The 17,623-nt window shown below is 35.9% G+C and overlaps 1 protein-coding gene across 2 annotated transcripts; it reads right to left on the bottom strand.

Annotated features, from left to right (window-relative positions):
- Positions 1-5,721: 5,721 nt before the first annotated feature.
- Positions 5,722-17,247, bottom strand: TEX55 (testis expressed 55). 2 transcript variants are annotated; one of them, XM_031959690.1, is made up of 4 exons: positions 16,897-17,243; positions 15,628-15,792; positions 13,797-13,859; positions 5,722-5,800 (listed from the first exon to the last, which is right to left on the bottom strand). In XM_031959690.1, the coding sequence occupies exons 1-4, from the start codon at positions 17,074-17,076 to the stop codon at positions 5,762-5,764; spliced, it is 447 nt and encodes a 148-aa protein (XP_031815550.1). In that variant the 5' UTR covers positions 17,077-17,243; the 3' UTR covers positions 5,722-5,761. The 2 variants fall into 2 exon arrangements, with proteins under 2 accessions (XP_031815550.1, XP_031815551.1); XM_031959691.1 differs by lacking the exon at positions 13,797-13,859 and having other exon boundaries at positions 16,897-17,247.
- Between the last annotated feature and the right edge of the window lie 376 nt (positions 17,248-17,623).

Genomic DNA, 17,623 nt, shown 5'->3' with positions numbered 1-17,623 from the left:
AAGTCTATTAGAATTACCTTGAATCCCCTTCATTGTTGAAAAGAGTCATGTCCATCACAGTTGATCATTATGTAATCTTCTTGTTGCTATGATTAATGTTCTTTTGGTTCTACTTGTTTCACTTAGCATTAGTTCATGTAAATTTTTCCAGGCTTTTCAGAAATAAGCCTGCTCGTCATTGCTTATAGAACAATAACATTTCATAACATTCATGTACCATAACTTAATCAGCCATTGTCCAATTGATGGGTATCCTAAGTGCTATATTTTAAAAAAAACTATCATAATAATAATTTTAAAAGGAACTCATGATTCTGAATAAAAGTAATTCAAAAAATTAAATTGGCAACAGACCTTGCAACAGATTAGAAATGTGGGGTAAGTGAAAATGAATTCAGGATGACAGAATTTGAGAGCCTAGGTCACTGCATGGGGAATGGTACTTTCAACAGTAAAAGGAAAATTGGAACTCTAGAAGGAGGATTCAGGGATAATGAATTCTCGCAACTTTTGTACATATTGTATTTGAAATACTTATGTAAATGCCTCTGAAAAATTCAGCTTAAAAGACTCCAAAGGAATTTGGTAATGTGAAACTAAAACTTATGAGAGATACTATGCTAGATATATAGATCTGGGCAACAGAGATATACAGAGATAACTGAATCCACAGGAGCTAATGAAATCACAAAGTAAAGAAGTACAGAGGGAAAAGAAAAAAGGGTTCAAGACCAAAATGGTCTTTGGTAGACATCTAGTCAATAGGCATAAGCTGAATAAGGATCCTCAGTATCTGAGGAGTGGTGAGACAAGAATCAGAAGAGATTAGTTTCACAGAAACCTTCCAGAAATGATGATGGATAGTATCCAAAGTCAAGAGAAGTCAAGAAGGATGAAAATTGAGAAAGGGGCATTAATTTTGAAAAATTAAATATAGCTGGTAACTTTGGAAAGAATGGTTTCAGTGGATGAGGGATTTCAGGAACCAGTGTGATTTTACCTTATTTATTCATTTATTCATTTATTTATTTATTTATTTATTTATTTATTTATTTATTTATTTATTTATTTTTAGCAATAGGAGAATTAGAACTAGAAAAGTCTTGACAAGATTCCACCAGGGTTGGGGTGGAAAATGCCATCTGCATCCAGAGAGAGAACTATGAAGACCAAATGCAGATTAATGCATACTATTTTCAACTTTTTTTGTTTGTTCGCTTTTTCTTTTTTGTAGTTTTTCCCTTTTGTTTTGCTTTTTCTTTCACAACATGACTAATACGAAAATGTTTAAAAATGATTGTACATGTATAACCTATATCAGATTGCTTGCTGTACTGGAGAGGGAAGAAGAAAGGAAAGGAAAGAGAAAATTTGGAACTCAAAATCTTATGAAAAAAGAATACTAAAAGCTATCTTTACATGTAATTGGAAAAATCATATACTATAGAATTTTTAAAAAGTCTTGACAAGCTGAGAAACCAGTGAATTATAAACATGGTTAGAATAGTCAGTTAAGAAGCATTTATTATTCTTACTAAGTGCCAGGCACTATGCTAAGCTGGGAATACAAATACAAACAGAAAGAAAGCCCTTGCTTTCAAAAAGCTTACCTAATAGGGAAAGAAAGTATAAAAAAGCTATAAAGAGATGGGTGGGAAGAAATAAGGGAATTAATCTCTTAAAATCAATTTTTGCAATAGGGCAATTTGCAATTCAGAAATACTGGGCAATATTCAGAAATAGGGCAAAACTCTAAGTGACTTGGGCAAATCACTTAACCACCCTTCCTAATGTTTAATGCACCAGTAAAATTAAGGGTTTCAATATCTCTAGAAAATCATGTATTTTGTTGTTGAGTTGATTAGTCATGTCTAATTCTTTGTGACCCTATCTGGGATTTTCTTGTCAAAGATTCTGGAGTGATTTGCCATTTCCTTCTCTAGATCATTTTACAGATGAAGAAACTGAGGCAAACAGTGAAATAACTTGCCCAGGATTACATATCTAATAAGTATCTGAGACCACATTTTAACTCAGGTCCTCTTGACTCCAGGGCTGGCATTCTATCCACTGATAAATCAAAAGACCACTTTAATTTTATTCATATATTCTCTTCATTTATCCATTTTCATAGAACTTAAGATCATAGATCTAGAACTTGAAGGGACATCAGATAATATCTAGGTTTTCTTTTTTTTTAAATGGGGAATTGAAGCCAAAAATAATTGACTTATTCAAGATCACACAGATGTCAAGCATTAGCAACCAGGTCTTCTGACTCCAAAGTCAAGGTTGCTTCTTCTACTATCCTGGGGTGCTATTATATCTAGGTCTATCAACAGGTTCCTTGGTTATGTATCTTTATTGTTTTTAAGACTTGTGGATTCACAGAAATACTTTTTTTTGTTTTAAAGAATGTTGTGTTATTGAATATTTATTCATTAAGTGCATTCTTTTTTTTTTTTTTTTTAGGTATAGATTGATTTAGATAAGAGCTTCTTGATCTAAGGTTCATGAACTTCTTTTGAACATTTTGCTAGCTGAATTTTAGGATAATTGGTTTCCTTTGTAATTCTATGTATTTAGAACATAATTCAGAAGAGGAATCTACAAGTCACACTAGACTGTCAAAAAGCCCATGACACACACAAAAATGATTAAGAACTATTGGACTAATTATTAAAGTTTATTTTTGTTATTTTCAAATTCTGACCTTACGGGCAAACAACTTAATTTTCAACTTAAATGAAACTTAAAATTCATTTAATTTCATAAATTAAGTAAGCTTCTTAAAATGTTATAAGTATAATCTTTAGAAAATAAAACCCAGATATTAGAAAGTTTCTTATGTGGCTTACCAGAAAGAAGCATGATATATAGCTGTACCATTTATATTGGCACATTCAAAGATTGTGTTACCAGGGTGTTAGCTGAAGTGCTGAGAACCAAGTCTGCTTAAAGTTCAGAGAGAAATTAAGGAAAGGTTCACCTCACAAAAATAGTCATGGTTTCTGGGTAGATACTCACACAATCTCATACCAATGAAGCTTTTTTTGCTTTTAAATACCAGTTGGACTGGTTACAGCATTGTACACAGGTTACCATGATCTTGGAAGGATAAAGATAATGAGGAAGTGACACTGCCTCTCCCATGGGTGTGTGTAGTTAGCCTTTTGCTGCAGCATCAGGATTAGGAGGCTATCATTGCTATGAGTGGATAGACTCAAGGCTATGATTGCTAGGGATGTATGGAATCATGATCTGAGGCCACCAGAGTCTGACCAGCTAAAGGGGAAAACTAAGGCCTAAATAAATACAGAAATAGCATCCTTCCACTAGGAGTCGGAGGTGACTGATTTGATATATTATACACACATACATGTGTATGTGGGATTGTGAGGTCTGGGGACACAATGTTTATATCTTGAGGATCCATGATTTCATTGGTGTGGACACTCCTCACATTGATTTTTAATAGATGAGCTTTGAGAGTTTCTTGGCCAAAAAGAAAGTTTCTTGGTTCATCATCTGTGGCTAAGCTGGTGATAAGCCTCTCTGAAATAAGCTAGGCTACTAGGCAGTCATCAGGAATACAGAGCATGTGCACACATACACACAGTGTGGCCTAGTGGATAAAGAATCAGCCTTAGAGTCAAAAAGGCTTATGTCCAAGCTCTGCCTTTCCTATCCTATTTCCTATCCTATTTCTCTATGATAATGTATGTAGTAGAGAAAGTGTCAATCTGCATTTAAGGAAGAAACTTTTCTATAGGAGATTCCATGTATCAAATCACAAGTCTGTTCTCAAATATGTGTGTGTATACATATACATGCATATATATGGGATGGAGGGATAAAGAGAGAGAGAGAAAGGGAGAGAGGGAGAAGGAAGGGGGAGAAGGAGAGAGGGAGACAGAGAGAGATATAGAGGGAGGGAGGGAAGATGAGGGAGGAGGAAAGAGAGAAGTTAAGAGAGTGTGCATGTACATTAGGTGGTATAATGAATGCTGGTCGAGTCAAGATCTGAGTTCAAATTTGGCCTCACACACTTAGTACTTGTGTGATCTTGGGCAAGTCACTTAACCACCCTTTGCCTTAGTTTCCTCAGGCTATTGAGAGTATCAGTTGGGATATTTGCTAAGGGCTTCGCAAAACTTAAAATATTCTATGCTACACAGTAGGATTATTACTATAATGAATACATTAGAGGAAAAGTGGCATAGTGGGCAGAGTCCTAGCTTGGACTCAGGAAGATCGAGTTTGAGTCCTACTTTTAACTTGTAAGTTGGTAGCTATGTAGTCATCTGAAAGTCACTTAAAGTGTCAGGGCCCCAGGCAATACTCTTTAAGGTCCAGATCAGCTGAAGATCTGCATTATGAGATTCCATAATCATTAAAAAGTAATTAGTCCACACCAGAAAAATCTATGTGTACTATATATGTTAGGAAATGTGTGTATTTATTATTACACAGATCTTCTGGAGGTAAATAATTGAAGATTGAATGGATCTTTGATCTCAGTGGTGTGAGCACTCCCTCCAGTGGTAAAAGTTGCAACTCACTCATACCTTTTCAACTTTTGGGCAGCTAGGTATCATTGTGGATGGAATACTAGACCTGGAGTCAGGAAGACCCAAGTTCAAATCCAACCTCCACTGTATGACCCTGGACAAATCACATCATTTATATGTGTTATTTTTTCTTTTAAAAATATTTTATTTTCAAAAAAAAAAAATATTTTATTTTCAATTTTTAACATTTGTTTTTAAAATTTAGAGTTCCAGATTTCTCCTTTCTTCCCACTTTACCACCCCCCCCACATTAAGAAGCCACACATGAAGTTATACAAAACATTTCTATAAAAGTCATATTGTGAAAAAAAAAACATTGATTTTCACACCTCCATCCCAAACCCTCAAGAAAAAATAAAAAAAAAGTATGCTTCAATCTTTATTCAGACAAAATCAGTTCTTTTTCTAGGTATGGATAGCATCTTTCATCTTAAAAGTCATCCATAGTAGCCTTGGATCATGGTATTGCTGAGAATAGAAAAATCATTCCCATATCATTGCTATTACTTGGACAAATCACTTTGATCCTATTTGTCTTGATTTCCTCATCTATCAAATGGGAATAGTAATAAGCACACCTATTTCCTAGGGTTATTGTGAGAATCAAATGAGATAATGAATGATTGTAAAGTCCTTAGAACAGTGCCTGGAGCATAACAGACCCCATATATATATATATATATATATTATTTATTATTATTTTCAGTCTATATGATTCTTGTTCAGATTCTCCAATAAATGCTCCTCACCATAGGATTGAGGTGATTGTGGTTTTTCTTGCCTGTGACAACAAGGCACAAACTTTGGCCAGTTTTGGTAAGGTAGAAAGGCTTGAAGTACAATTCCATTCCAGAAGCAGATGTAAGTCCTGTCTGTGGACTAGCCTAGCTTTTCTCAGTGATGGATTCCTAGGCTGAGGCAACAATTCATGAAAAAAAGGATGTCCTGAGAAGTTTGTGCTAATGAGTACAGAATATTCTCTGATATTGCTATAACCAGATATTTCATTCAACAAAAAGACATATCAAGTGTGAAAATTGAGGATCCATTTAGGCAGAATAACTGCCAGTAGCTAGCTATCCAAAGTGATTTTTCAGATGGAGAAATTGTATTAAGAGATTAAAAAAAGTCAATTTGATTCTGAGACGGATGATGGTTGAGAATGAGGGAAAGTTCTTTATTTGCAGGTTTTACTTTTTTTCATCCCTCTCTTTGATTAATTGTTGAATCTGAGAATAAAAAAGGAAAAGCAAATTTCTTTTTTTTGGCTTACTTGTTTTTTTTTTTTTATTTAATAGCCTTTTATTTACAGGATATATACATGGGTAACTTTACAGCATTAACAATTGCCAAACCTCTTGTTCCAATTTTTCACCTCTACCCCCCACCCCTCCCTAGATGGCAGGATGACCAGTAGATGTTAAATATATTAAAATATAACTTAGATACACAATAAGTATACATGACCAAAACATTATTTTGCTGTACAAAAGAATCAGACTCTGAATATTATACAATTAGCTTGTGAAGGAAATCAAAAATGCATGTGTGCATAAATATAGGGATTGGGAATTTAATGTAATGGTTTTTAGTCATCTCCCAGAGTTATTTTTCTTTTTTTTTTTTTTTATTTAATAGCCTTTTATTTACAGGATATATACATAGGTAACTTTACAGCATTAACAATTGCCAAACCTCTTGTTCCAATTTTTCACCTCTTACCCCCCCCCCTCCCCTTAATGTCAGGATGACCAGTAGATGTTAAAATATATTAAAATATAACTTAGATACACAATAAGTATACATGACCAAAACATTATTTTGCTGTACAAAAAGAATCAGACTCTGAATTATTGTACAATTAGCTTGTGAAGGAAATCAAAAATGCAGGTGTGCATAACTATAGGGATTGGGAATTCAATGTAATGGTTTTTAGTCATCTCCCAGAGTTATTTTTCTGGGTATAGCTAGTTCAGTTCATTACTGCTCCATTAGAAATGATTTGGTTGATCTCGTTGCTGAGGATGGCCTGATCCATCAGAACTGGTCATAATCTAGTATTGTTGTTGAAGTATATAATGATCTCCTGGTCCTGCTCATTTCACTCAGCATCAGTTCGTGTAAGTCTCTCCAGGCCTTTCTGAAATCATCCTGTTGGTCATTTCTTACAGAACAGTAATATTCCATAATTTTCATATACCACAATTTATTCAGCTCATTCTCCAACTGATGGACATCCATTCAGTTTCCAGTTTCTAGCCACTACAAAAGGGCTGCCACAAACATTCGTGCACATACAGGTCCCTTTCCTTCTTTATAATCTCTTTGGGATATAAGCCCAGTAGTAACACTGTGGATCAAAGGGTATGCACAGTTTGATAACTTTTTGAGCATAGTTCCAAACTACTCTCCAAAATGGTTGGATTCGTTCACATCTCCACCAACAATGCATCAATGTCCCAGTTTTCCGCATCCCCTCAACAATCATCATTATTTTTTCCTGTCATCTTAGCTCAATCTGACAGGTGTGTAGTGGTATCTTAGAGTTTTCTTAATTTGCATTTCTCGATTAATAATGACTTGGAGCATCTTTTCATATGACTAGAAATAGTTTCAATTTCTTCATCTGAGAATTGTCTGTTCATATCCTTTGACCATTTTTCAATTGGAGAATGGCTTGATTTTTTATAAATTAGAGTTAATTCTCATATATTTTGGAAATGAGGCCTTTATCAGAACCTTTGACTGTAAAAATATTTTCCCAGTTTATTGCTTCCTTCTAATCTTGTCTGCATTAGTTTTGTTTGTACAAACCTTTTCAGTTTGGTATAATCGAAATTTTCTATTTTGTGATCAGTAATGATCTCTAGTTCTGCTTTGGTCATAAAGACCTTCCCCTTCCACAGGTCTGAGAGGTAAACTATCCTATGTTCCTCTAATTTATTAATAATTTCATTCTTTATGCCTAGGTCATGAACCCATTTTGACCTTATCTTGGTGTACGGCGTTAAGTATGGATCAATGCCTAGTTTCTGCCATATTAGTTTCCAATTTTCCCAGCAATTTTATCAAACAGTAAGTTCTTATCCCAAAAGCTGGGATCTTTGGGTTTGTCAAAGACTAGGTTGCTATATTTGTTGACTGTTTTGTCCCTTGAACCTAATCTATTCCACTGATCAACTAATCTATTCCTTAGCCAATACCAAATAGTTTTGGTAACTGCTGCTCTATAATATAATTTTAGATCTGGTACAGCTAAGCCACCATCATTTGATTTTTTTTCATTAATTCCCTTGAAATTTTGACCTTTTGTTTTTCCATATGAACTTTGTTGTTATTTTTCTAGGTCATTAAAATAGTTTTGTGGGAGTCTGATTGGTATAGCACTAAATAAATAGATTAGTTTAGGTAATATTGTCATTTTTATTATATTTGCTCGCCCTATCCAAGAGCATTTAATATTTTCCAATTGGTTAGATCAGACTTAATTTGTGTGAAAAGTGGTCTGTAATTTTGCTCATAAAGTTTCTGATTTTCCCTTGGCAGATAGATTCCTAAATATTTTATATTATCAGTAGTTACTTTAAATGGAATTTCTCTTTGTAACTCTGACTGTTGGATTTTGTTAGTGATATATAAGAATGCTGATGACTTATGTGGGTTTATTTTATAACCAGCAACTTTGCTAAAGTTGTGGATTATTTCTAATAACTTTTAGCAGAATCTCTGGGGTTCTCTAAGTATACCATCTATGTCGGCAAAAGAGTGATAATTTGGCTTCCTCATTGCCTATTCTTATTCCTTTAATCTTTTCTCAGCTCTTATTGCTATAGCTAGTGTTTCTAATACAATATTAAATAGTAACGGTGATAGTGGGGCAACCTTGTTTCACTCCAGATCTTATTGGGAATGGTTGCAGTTTGTCTCCATTACATATGATGCTTACTGATGGTTTTAAATAGATGCTGCTGATTATTTTAAGGAAAAGTCCATTTATTCCTATACTCTCAAGTGTTTTTAATAGGAATGGATGTTGGATTTTATCAAATGCTTTTTCTGCATCTATTGAGATGATCATATGGTTTTTGTTAATTTGGTTATTAACATGGCCAATTATATTGATAGTTTTCCTAATACTGAACCAGCCCTGCATTCCTGGTATAAATCCTACTTGATCATAGTGTATTAACTTGGAGATGATTTTCTGTAGTCTTTTTGCTAATATCTTATTTAAGATTTTAGCATCAATATTCATTAGGGAGATTGGTCTATAATTTTCTTTCTCTGTTTTCAGCCAACCTGGTTTAGGTATCAGTACCATGTCTGTGTCATAGAAGGAATTTGGTAGGACTCCTTCATTCCCTATTTTATCAAATAATTTATATAGCATTAGGCCAATTGTTCTTTAAATGTTTGGTAAAATTCACATGTAAATCCATCTGGTCCCTGGGGATTTTTTCTTAGGGAGTTGTTTAATTGCCTGTTCTATTTCTTTTTCTGAAATGGGACTATTCAACAATTTACTTCCTCTCTGTTAGTCTGGGAAGTCTATATTTTTGGAGGTAGTCATCCATTTCACTTAGGTTATCAAATTTATTGGCATAAAGTTGAGCAAAATAACTCATTATTTCTCTAATTTCCTCTTCATTGGTGGAAAGTTCTCCCTTTTCATTTTTAAAACTACTAATTTCATTTTCCTCCCTCCTTTTTCTAATCAGATTTACCAAAGGCTTATCTATTTTATTGGCTTTTTCATAGAACCAACTCTTAGTTTTATTAATTAGTTCAATAGTTTTTTTACTTTCAATATTTTTAATTTCTCCTTTTAATTTTAGAATTTCCAATTTAGTATTTGATTGTGGGTTTTAATTTGGTCTTTTTAGTTTTTTAGTTTGCAAGCCCAATTCATTAATCTTTTCTTTCTCTGTTTTATTCAAGTAAGCCTCTAAGGATATAAAATTCCCTCTTATTACCGCTTTGGCTGCATCCCACAAATTTTGGTATGATGTCTCATCATTGTCTTTATCTTGAGTGAAATTATTTATTGTATCTATAATTTGCTGCTTCACCCAATCATTCTTTAAGATGAGATTGTTTAGTTTCCAATTACTTTTTGGTCTATTTCCCCCTAATTTTTTGTTGAATGTAGTTTTTATTGCATCATGATCTGAAAGAAAGCATTTACTATTTCTGCTTTCTTGCATTTAATTTTGAGGTCTTTATGTCCTAATATATGGTCAATTTTTGAATAGGTTCCATGAACTGCTGAGAAGAAAGTATATTCCCTTCTATCTCCATTCAATTTTCTCCAAAGATCCAACATACCTAATTTTTCTAATATTCTATTTACTTCTTTAATTTCTTTCTTATTTGTTTTGTGGTTTGATTTGTCTAATTCTGAGAGTGCAAGGTTGAGATCTCCTACTATTACAGTTTTGTTGTCTATTTCTTCTTGCAACTCTTTCAACTTCTCCTTTAGGAAGCTGAGTGCCATACCACTTGGTGCATATATGTTTAATATTGATATTGCTTCGTTGTTTATGCTACCCTTTAGCAGGATGTAGTTTCCTTCCTTATCTCTTTTAATTAGATCAATTTTTACTTTTGCTTGATCTGAGATAAGGATGGCTACCCCTGCTTTTTTGACTTCACCTGAAGCATAATAGATTTTGCTCCAGCCTTTTACCTTTACTCTATATGTATCCCCTGCTTTAAATGTGTTTCTTGTAAACAACATATTGTAGGGTTCTGACTTTTGATCCAGTCTGCTATCTGCCTCCTCTTTATGGGGGAGTTCATCCCATTCACATTTACGGTTAGAATTACTAAATCTGTATTTCCTGCCATCCTAATAACCCCAGATTGTGCTTTACTTATTCTTGCCTCCACCAACCCTCTTTCCCCTTTTAAACTTTATGTATCCCTCTTGTATCACGATACTTATCCTCTTTATAATCCCTCCCTCCCCCTTTGAGTCTTTCCCCTTCCTTCCCTTATTACTCTTTTCTTTTCCCTTTTCCTCTCCCCCGTTTTTAATGAGGCGAGAGAGAATTTTCTCTAAAACAAATGTCAAATATTTTTTCTTTGAGTTTGGCTTACTTGTAATTACTATTTAACATACCATCACCCCTAGATTATGGCTACTGAAACAATTATTTCTGTGCACAGGTGTTATCTGTCCCCAAAGAAGCTAAAACACAAAGAGATATAATTGGGAGCTCTCTTTCATACACGTCTTTGGTCTACCCCTACTGAGAAGGCCCAGCTCTTCTGAGATAGTGTCGGACAGCATGTTGGGCCTGAGTCAAATCCTAGCTTTTGCTAATTATTTATGATGTGATTTTGAACAAGTTGCTCAAACTTTCTGAGCCTCAATTTACACAACGTCTCAGAAGAGCTGGAGCTCTTGAGAAGAATTCCTTCCAGAACCAATTCCAATACCATCTCTATGATCTTATGATCACTATGCCATATTAGAAAGCTCATTCTGATCTCAAGAACCACTGCTGTCATTATGGTATTTTCTTGTGTCCTGATTATGATTTAAAGGGTTGGTTATATCATGCAAGCTGAACCTGGGTCATGTGACTCAAAATGATGTGGAGTGCTGGTTGCATGGGTCCTATTGCAGTGGTTGATCCCTAATCACTATGCAGAAGTACAAAGCAAACGAGGGCCCATAATATCTGACCCTCATACAAATATAAAACACAAAGGTTATACAAAGAAGTATTCCAGGGACACCCCATTCTTCTACACTCATCTCCTGTTAGTGTCATCTCCTAGTTAGTGTCTAGAAGATCAAGATATCCAGCCAGGAGCTCTCGTTGAATGCAAGTCCCAAATCATTGACAGCATATATAGCAGACTTCAGTGTTTCATATTTCAAATTCAGCATGTTTGAAACAGAGCTTTCTCTTTCCACCCAGAACAAAATTTTATTCTGTCAAAACTTTATTTCAGTCAAGAAAACCACCCTTTTTCCAGTCACTCCAGCTCATAACATTGGAGTTACTAATCTCTCACTCTCCTCCTCACTCTGTATCCATTCATTTGGGCAAGTCACATTCATTCTACCACCATAATCTCTTGCATCTGTCCCCCCTTCTATCAATTCACACAGGCCTTCATCTCTGATTGGTCTTCTCCTCTCTCTAACCATCATCCACATACTTTACATATTCCAAAAAGCAAGCCTTACAATGTCACTTTCCTATTCAATAAGTTTCATTTATTTCCTATTGCTTGTCAGAACAAGTATGATCTATTTGATACTTACCTTATCCTAGCCTGCCTCTATAGTTTGAATCATTTCTCTTACTATATTTTTTTTGATAAACTCAAACTGGCCTTTTTGCTATTCTTTGCATATTATATTTCATCTTCCATAGGAGTCTTTGAATAGGCTGTTCCACTATTCTTAGAATATACTCTTTTTTCCTCATCTTGTGGAATCCTTCAAGGCACATCTCAAGTGCCACCTCCTACCCAAGATCTTCCCTGATCCTTACTTGGCTAGTGTGGCAAACACCTTTTCCTCATCTCAATTACCTTTCATTTATTTTATACATAACTCATATGGGAATGTTGTTTCCCCTGATAAGCTCTTTGAGGGTACAGATCATTTCATTTTTGCATATCAGTTCCAGGGATAGAGCAGGAACTTCATGATTGAATGAAGAAAACTGCAGTGGTTCCTAATATTCTCAAGTATTAAAATTCTCAATTTTTATCTCAAAATTATTTCTGAACTCCTTAAGATAGTATTTGTACTGTTTTACTGGAAAATCCATTTTGATAACTGAGAAAATACATAACAGAAAGCAAAATTTAGTTTACTTTAAATTTCTATTTGAAGCATCTGCATACCTTTGAAAAATCATGTATATGTGCAAGACATTATTCAGTCTTACACTTTACACAGTCTTACACACTGCTTTAATAAGCATAGTTGCTTATTAAACTGAGTCCTTGCAATAACTCTGAGTTTGCCTAAGGGTCTATGATACAAAGGTTGGGAACCACTGCCTTGAAATATTCTTCAAAGAAGCTCTTCAAACTCTTCCATCCTACTATGTCTTTACTCTCAACAAATAAACATGTCTCTTACTTTAAGGAAAATATCATCAGGTTGACCTTAATTCCTTCCCTCACTCTTACCTCAAAATATCTCTGTATCTTCACTAATCCCAATTTTTCCTTCCTACATATCTCAGCACGTCTGCTTTTTGCCTTGACTTTTGCTTCTGAACATTAGAATTTCTTGAATCTTTCTCCTCTGCTTGGCTTTCATGATTTTATACTGTTCTCCATTTAGGTTCTTTCTTTAGTGACTCCTACTCTCACATTCTAAATAGAGGCATAATTCAAAACTTAATGGGCAGTTAGATGGCACAATGGATACAGCACTGGGTCTTAACTCAGAGAGACTCCTCTTCCTGACTTCAAATTTGGCCTCAGATACCAGCTGTATGACCCTAGGCAAGTTACTTAACTCTGCTTAAGTTTCCTCATGTGTCACAGGAGCTGGAGAAGGAAAGGGCAAACTGTTCTAGTATCTTTGCCAAGAAAATACCAGATGGGCTCATGAAAAGTCTGAAATGACTCTACAACAACAAAGCTAAATACTTTCTACACTCTCTTCTACAAGTTCCACCTCAGGTCTGATTTCTTTCAAGATATCTAATTACAAACATTCTGAATTTTTACATGGATATTCTGCTCTCACTTCAAGTTTAAAACATCCAAGACTGAATTCATCAATCTTTCCTGGCAAAAGGCCACTATCTATCCAAAGAACTATTTATTCAAACCCTTTCATTTTGCAACTAAAGAAACTGAAGTTCAAAAAAGGTAATGACTTGTTTAAAGTCACAGAACTGATCAGTGACAGAACTGAGCCTGGAGCTTATATTACCTGATTCCCAATCCATTACTCTTTCCATTGTGCCTCACTGAAGTTAGGCTGGTATTTTTTTTGGAGACAACAAATAAACTTGCTTTATATAGTATTCTCCCATTTTTTCGTTTCACTTTATGTTGCCTCTTTAAGTCTTCCCAATTCTATCACTCCTATCTAAATACATTTATTCTTAATTTAAAAAGAAATCAACTCTTCATCCCATTAAGGAAATCTTCCCCTTCCCTTCTGTACTCTCAGAACTTAATTGTTGTGAAGCTGGTCTAAAAATAAATTACTATTTTCCTTTTTGGTCTAGTTCATACCTGCCCCAGCAAAAAATACAAAGGGTCTTCAGGCAGTTCATAGATTAAGTTTTCAGTGATCCGCTAAGAGGGAGAGAGAGAGAAAGAGAGAGCAAGCACCAAAGCTTGATGTTAGCATTCTGAGCTAAGACTATACACCTCAGAGTATATTTGGTTACTTCTCTCTTCTACTAAACCACAAGAACCCAAACAGATTTTAAAAATTGATATGCTTCCCCTAATTTAGCACATGGTTCTTCCTAATTTCTCAGGTGAAGGAGAAAATATTACCTTAAAAAAGATCTTTTCAGTGTATACCCTTATGCAAACTTTCAGAGTCTAAGGGGAGATTCCCTATGGGGGGGAAGTCTTTTCTCTGTTCTAATTGTCCTTTCCCTGTCTACATGGTTTTTGGATCAGTTCCTGCTTTTTCTCATCACACAAAAGTTGTTGTTTGTCCTTTGTTCTTGAAGAGGACCATGACAACAGGTAGGTGATGCCATGACATGCAAATGAATTGGATTTAAGTCAGGGAGGGCTGTGCAAGGTCATGCCTCACTTTCCCCTCCAGAGCCATCTGAGGCCAGTGATCAGAAATAGATCAATATCAAAACATCACATTCTCTCACCCCCAAACCCTAATCATCAATTTCTACACTCAGAGAAACTATCTTTTTAGAACTTGGAAGTTGGTGGAGAGACTATATGAACTAAAAAATGATAATTTACTTCTGGATAATGATACAAGAGACATCTTTTAGATAAAATGATCATTAAAACTGGAATCTATTAGGACCTTTTGAGAAATTTGAAGTGTTCCACATAAACTCTTCATTATCCTCATGAAGAGGACTCTTTTAATCTGCCAGAACATAAAGGAAGGCTTCAACAAATGTTGAGGAATACTATGGGGATGAGTTCCTCTAAAGACTATTCTAAGAGAGTTCTACTTTAAATAAGAGTTCATTTGTTTTTTTTTTTTCCCAAAATAGGAGTGGAAATTCCACTAATTTAAGGATTTCTAAGATAAAGATTTTCTCATTTGTTGTAATTCTCACACTTTATTATCAATCAGGATATTAAATCCTTTCTGGATAATACTTTCAGATACTGCTATACTCCATAATTTATACAATTATGGGCTTTATACAAATCATGCTAACCTCAAATAAAAATTATTGCATATACATAATAAAAGTTATACATTAATAATGTTAACAGAAAGTCAACTAATCACAAAGTTGAGGAAAAAATCCAAAGTATTTATAAACTCGAGAATCTAGTCTTGTAATTCCACTTTAAAGAATGTTATTTAAAGATGGGCCCACACCCTGAAAGTCAATAATTATTATTATTTCAAGAAAAAGTAACCTTTAAACACATTTTTAGTTTAAAAGAATGTAGATTTGGGGTGACCACTCAACTGATAATATATTTATCTGTATTATTGTCTCTGTCTGGAATGTTCTTCCCTCCTTTACAATTTTTAAATAATTAAATCCTGTTCATCTTTCAATTCAAAGTATAGATTAAGTCCTAATACTCTTCCCCAGTCTTTCAGTCCATATAGATGACCACCTCTCATTTATTTAACACTGATTGTGTTTACTAATTATTCCAATTAAACTATGACTTGAGAGCAGGAATTATACTCTGGATCCTTAAAGTAATAAGCATAGTACCCTCAATACCAGTAGGTGATCAGTAACTCTAATTAACTTCCCCTTTCCTCCCTTTGGTGTTGCTTAATATTTGTGATACAATTATCCAGGTAAAAATACAACTAAGCCAGGTAAAAACTTGTTCTATTTTAGTATGGAAGTCAGTTGATGAAGACTATGGAGAGATTCACCTGGAATATTTGCATAATGTTGTGTTTTTCCAAGTATTTCTGAGCTACTTCAAAGGGATCTTCATATAACAAAGCAGTTGTTGATTGTAGGCCGGTAGGTTCCAAAATGTTATCAGCACTCATAATTATGTCTCGTATAGCTTGTGGAATACTATCCATCCGAAGCTGAAATTTTAAAAAAGAATCCATTTAATAAATCTCCTAATTGAAGACGTTTAAAATGGTGGGAAATAGTGCATTAGACATCCAAGTATAAAGAACATTTAAAAATATTAAATATTTATTATCAAAAATGTAGATTTCCGAGAGACTTCACTTAGATGAAGAACTTTGTCTGGGATAGGGACAGTGATCTCAGTTTTCCAACCCAAAATCGGGAAGTTATATTTGATTCAAGACCCTGAGTGAAAGAGAAAGAGAAAGAGGCCGTAGGTTTCGTTTTTACTTGTTTGGTCCTTGAAACAACATAATTTAATCTTTCTTTTTTTTTTCTTTTTTTTTTTTTTTTTTAAGCAATTGGGGTTAAGTGGGTTAAGTGACTTGCTCAGGGTCACAGCTAGGAAGTGTTAAGTGTCTGAGATCAGATTTGGACTCAGGTCCTCCTGACTTCAGGGCTGGTGCTCTACTCACTGCGCCACCTAGCTGCCCCTTCAACATAATTTAATCTTTAAAAAATAGGCCTGGGATGGATGGTTACTACGGGCATAGAGCGACTTCTTTCTTTACTGCAGTCAGGATGCAAACCCAGGTCTCCTAATTGCAAATTCAGCCGTCTTTCCAATACATCAGCTTTCTCTCCTTAAAAATATTAACAGCGCTGGGAATTGGGCTGAAAAGGATCCAAATACACGTGATTTCTGAACTCTCTCGGCTTTTCACGCCTCCTTGCCCCAGGAGCGCTCTGGAATCCATTTTTTTTTCTCAAAATGGAAGGAGAAATAGGCATCAATTGAGGCTCAGAGAGGTGAAGGCGTTTAGCCATCGACAAAGAACTTGAAATCCCGGAGAGACCATGTAGGACCCCCCTTCGGTGCCCCCAAATTCACACCCTACTACAGAACCAGAGCTCGGAAGTTTCTGGACTTTTCCTGAGTGGAGGGGCGGGGAAAGAGAGGGGACAAAGCTTTTCCTGTTTAGGGTTACGCGGAAGAAGACAATATCCGGGTTCCTTCGAGCACATTCTTTCCCATTCCCCGCATCTTCCTGGAACGAAGGAGGCGGAGTCATGATTTATGGAGGTCTCGAGCCCCCTCCTTGCCATTTCCTTACCGTGCTCTGCAGTCTGGAGAAGATGTGTGCTGGTAAGTCATCCTGGATACTGAATTTCTCCATGGCTTCGTTTTCAAAGGTGTAGCTATTGTAATTCAGATCGGGAATTGCCATTGAGGGTGCTTTTTCACTAGAGAATGAAATTTGGTTAACTCTCGGGGCGTCTGTCGGCCTCTCCATCTTCGAGGCGGACCCCCAAATTCATTCCTCCCTTTTTGGATCAGCTGACTTAATGTGTGTCACGGAGCACCCTGCAGCCAGAAAAGGGGTGGGGGCGCCACAGTTGTCATGGCGTCATGCGGCCTTTGTTGCCTTGTCAAACTTGGCGTTGGGGCTGCTGGGATGAGCTCCACCCCAACCTCCGAGTCACGTGGGGCCCGCCTTGCCTTGGGCTCTTTCCACATCCCGGAGGCAGGGAAGTTGGGCCACAAGTCACGGGCCCACCTGTTTGGGTTTTCGGCTTTGGGGCGGAAGTTGGGGCCAAAGTCACGTGGGGGCCCCCTTTTCCTTGGGCCTTTCCCACGGCCAAGGCAGGGTTGGGGCCCAAAGTCACGGGGGGCCCGCCGCCTTGGGTTTTCTCACATCGCCGAGGCAGGAAGTTGCCACAAGTCACGGGGGGCCCGCCTTCCATGGGCTCTTTCTGGCCTCCCGGGCAAAGTTGGGGCCCAAAGTCACGTAACCGTTTGGGCTCTTTCTGGCCGTGCTCCGAGGCAGGAAGGGGAAAAGT

Source organism: Sarcophilus harrisii, chromosome 3, assembly GCF_902635505.1.
Source record: "Sarcophilus harrisii chromosome 3, mSarHar1.11, whole genome shotgun sequence".
NCBI lineage: Eukaryota > Metazoa > Chordata > Mammalia > Dasyuromorphia > Dasyuridae > Sarcophilus > Sarcophilus harrisii.
This window is presented reverse-complemented; position numbering and strand designations above follow the sequence as displayed.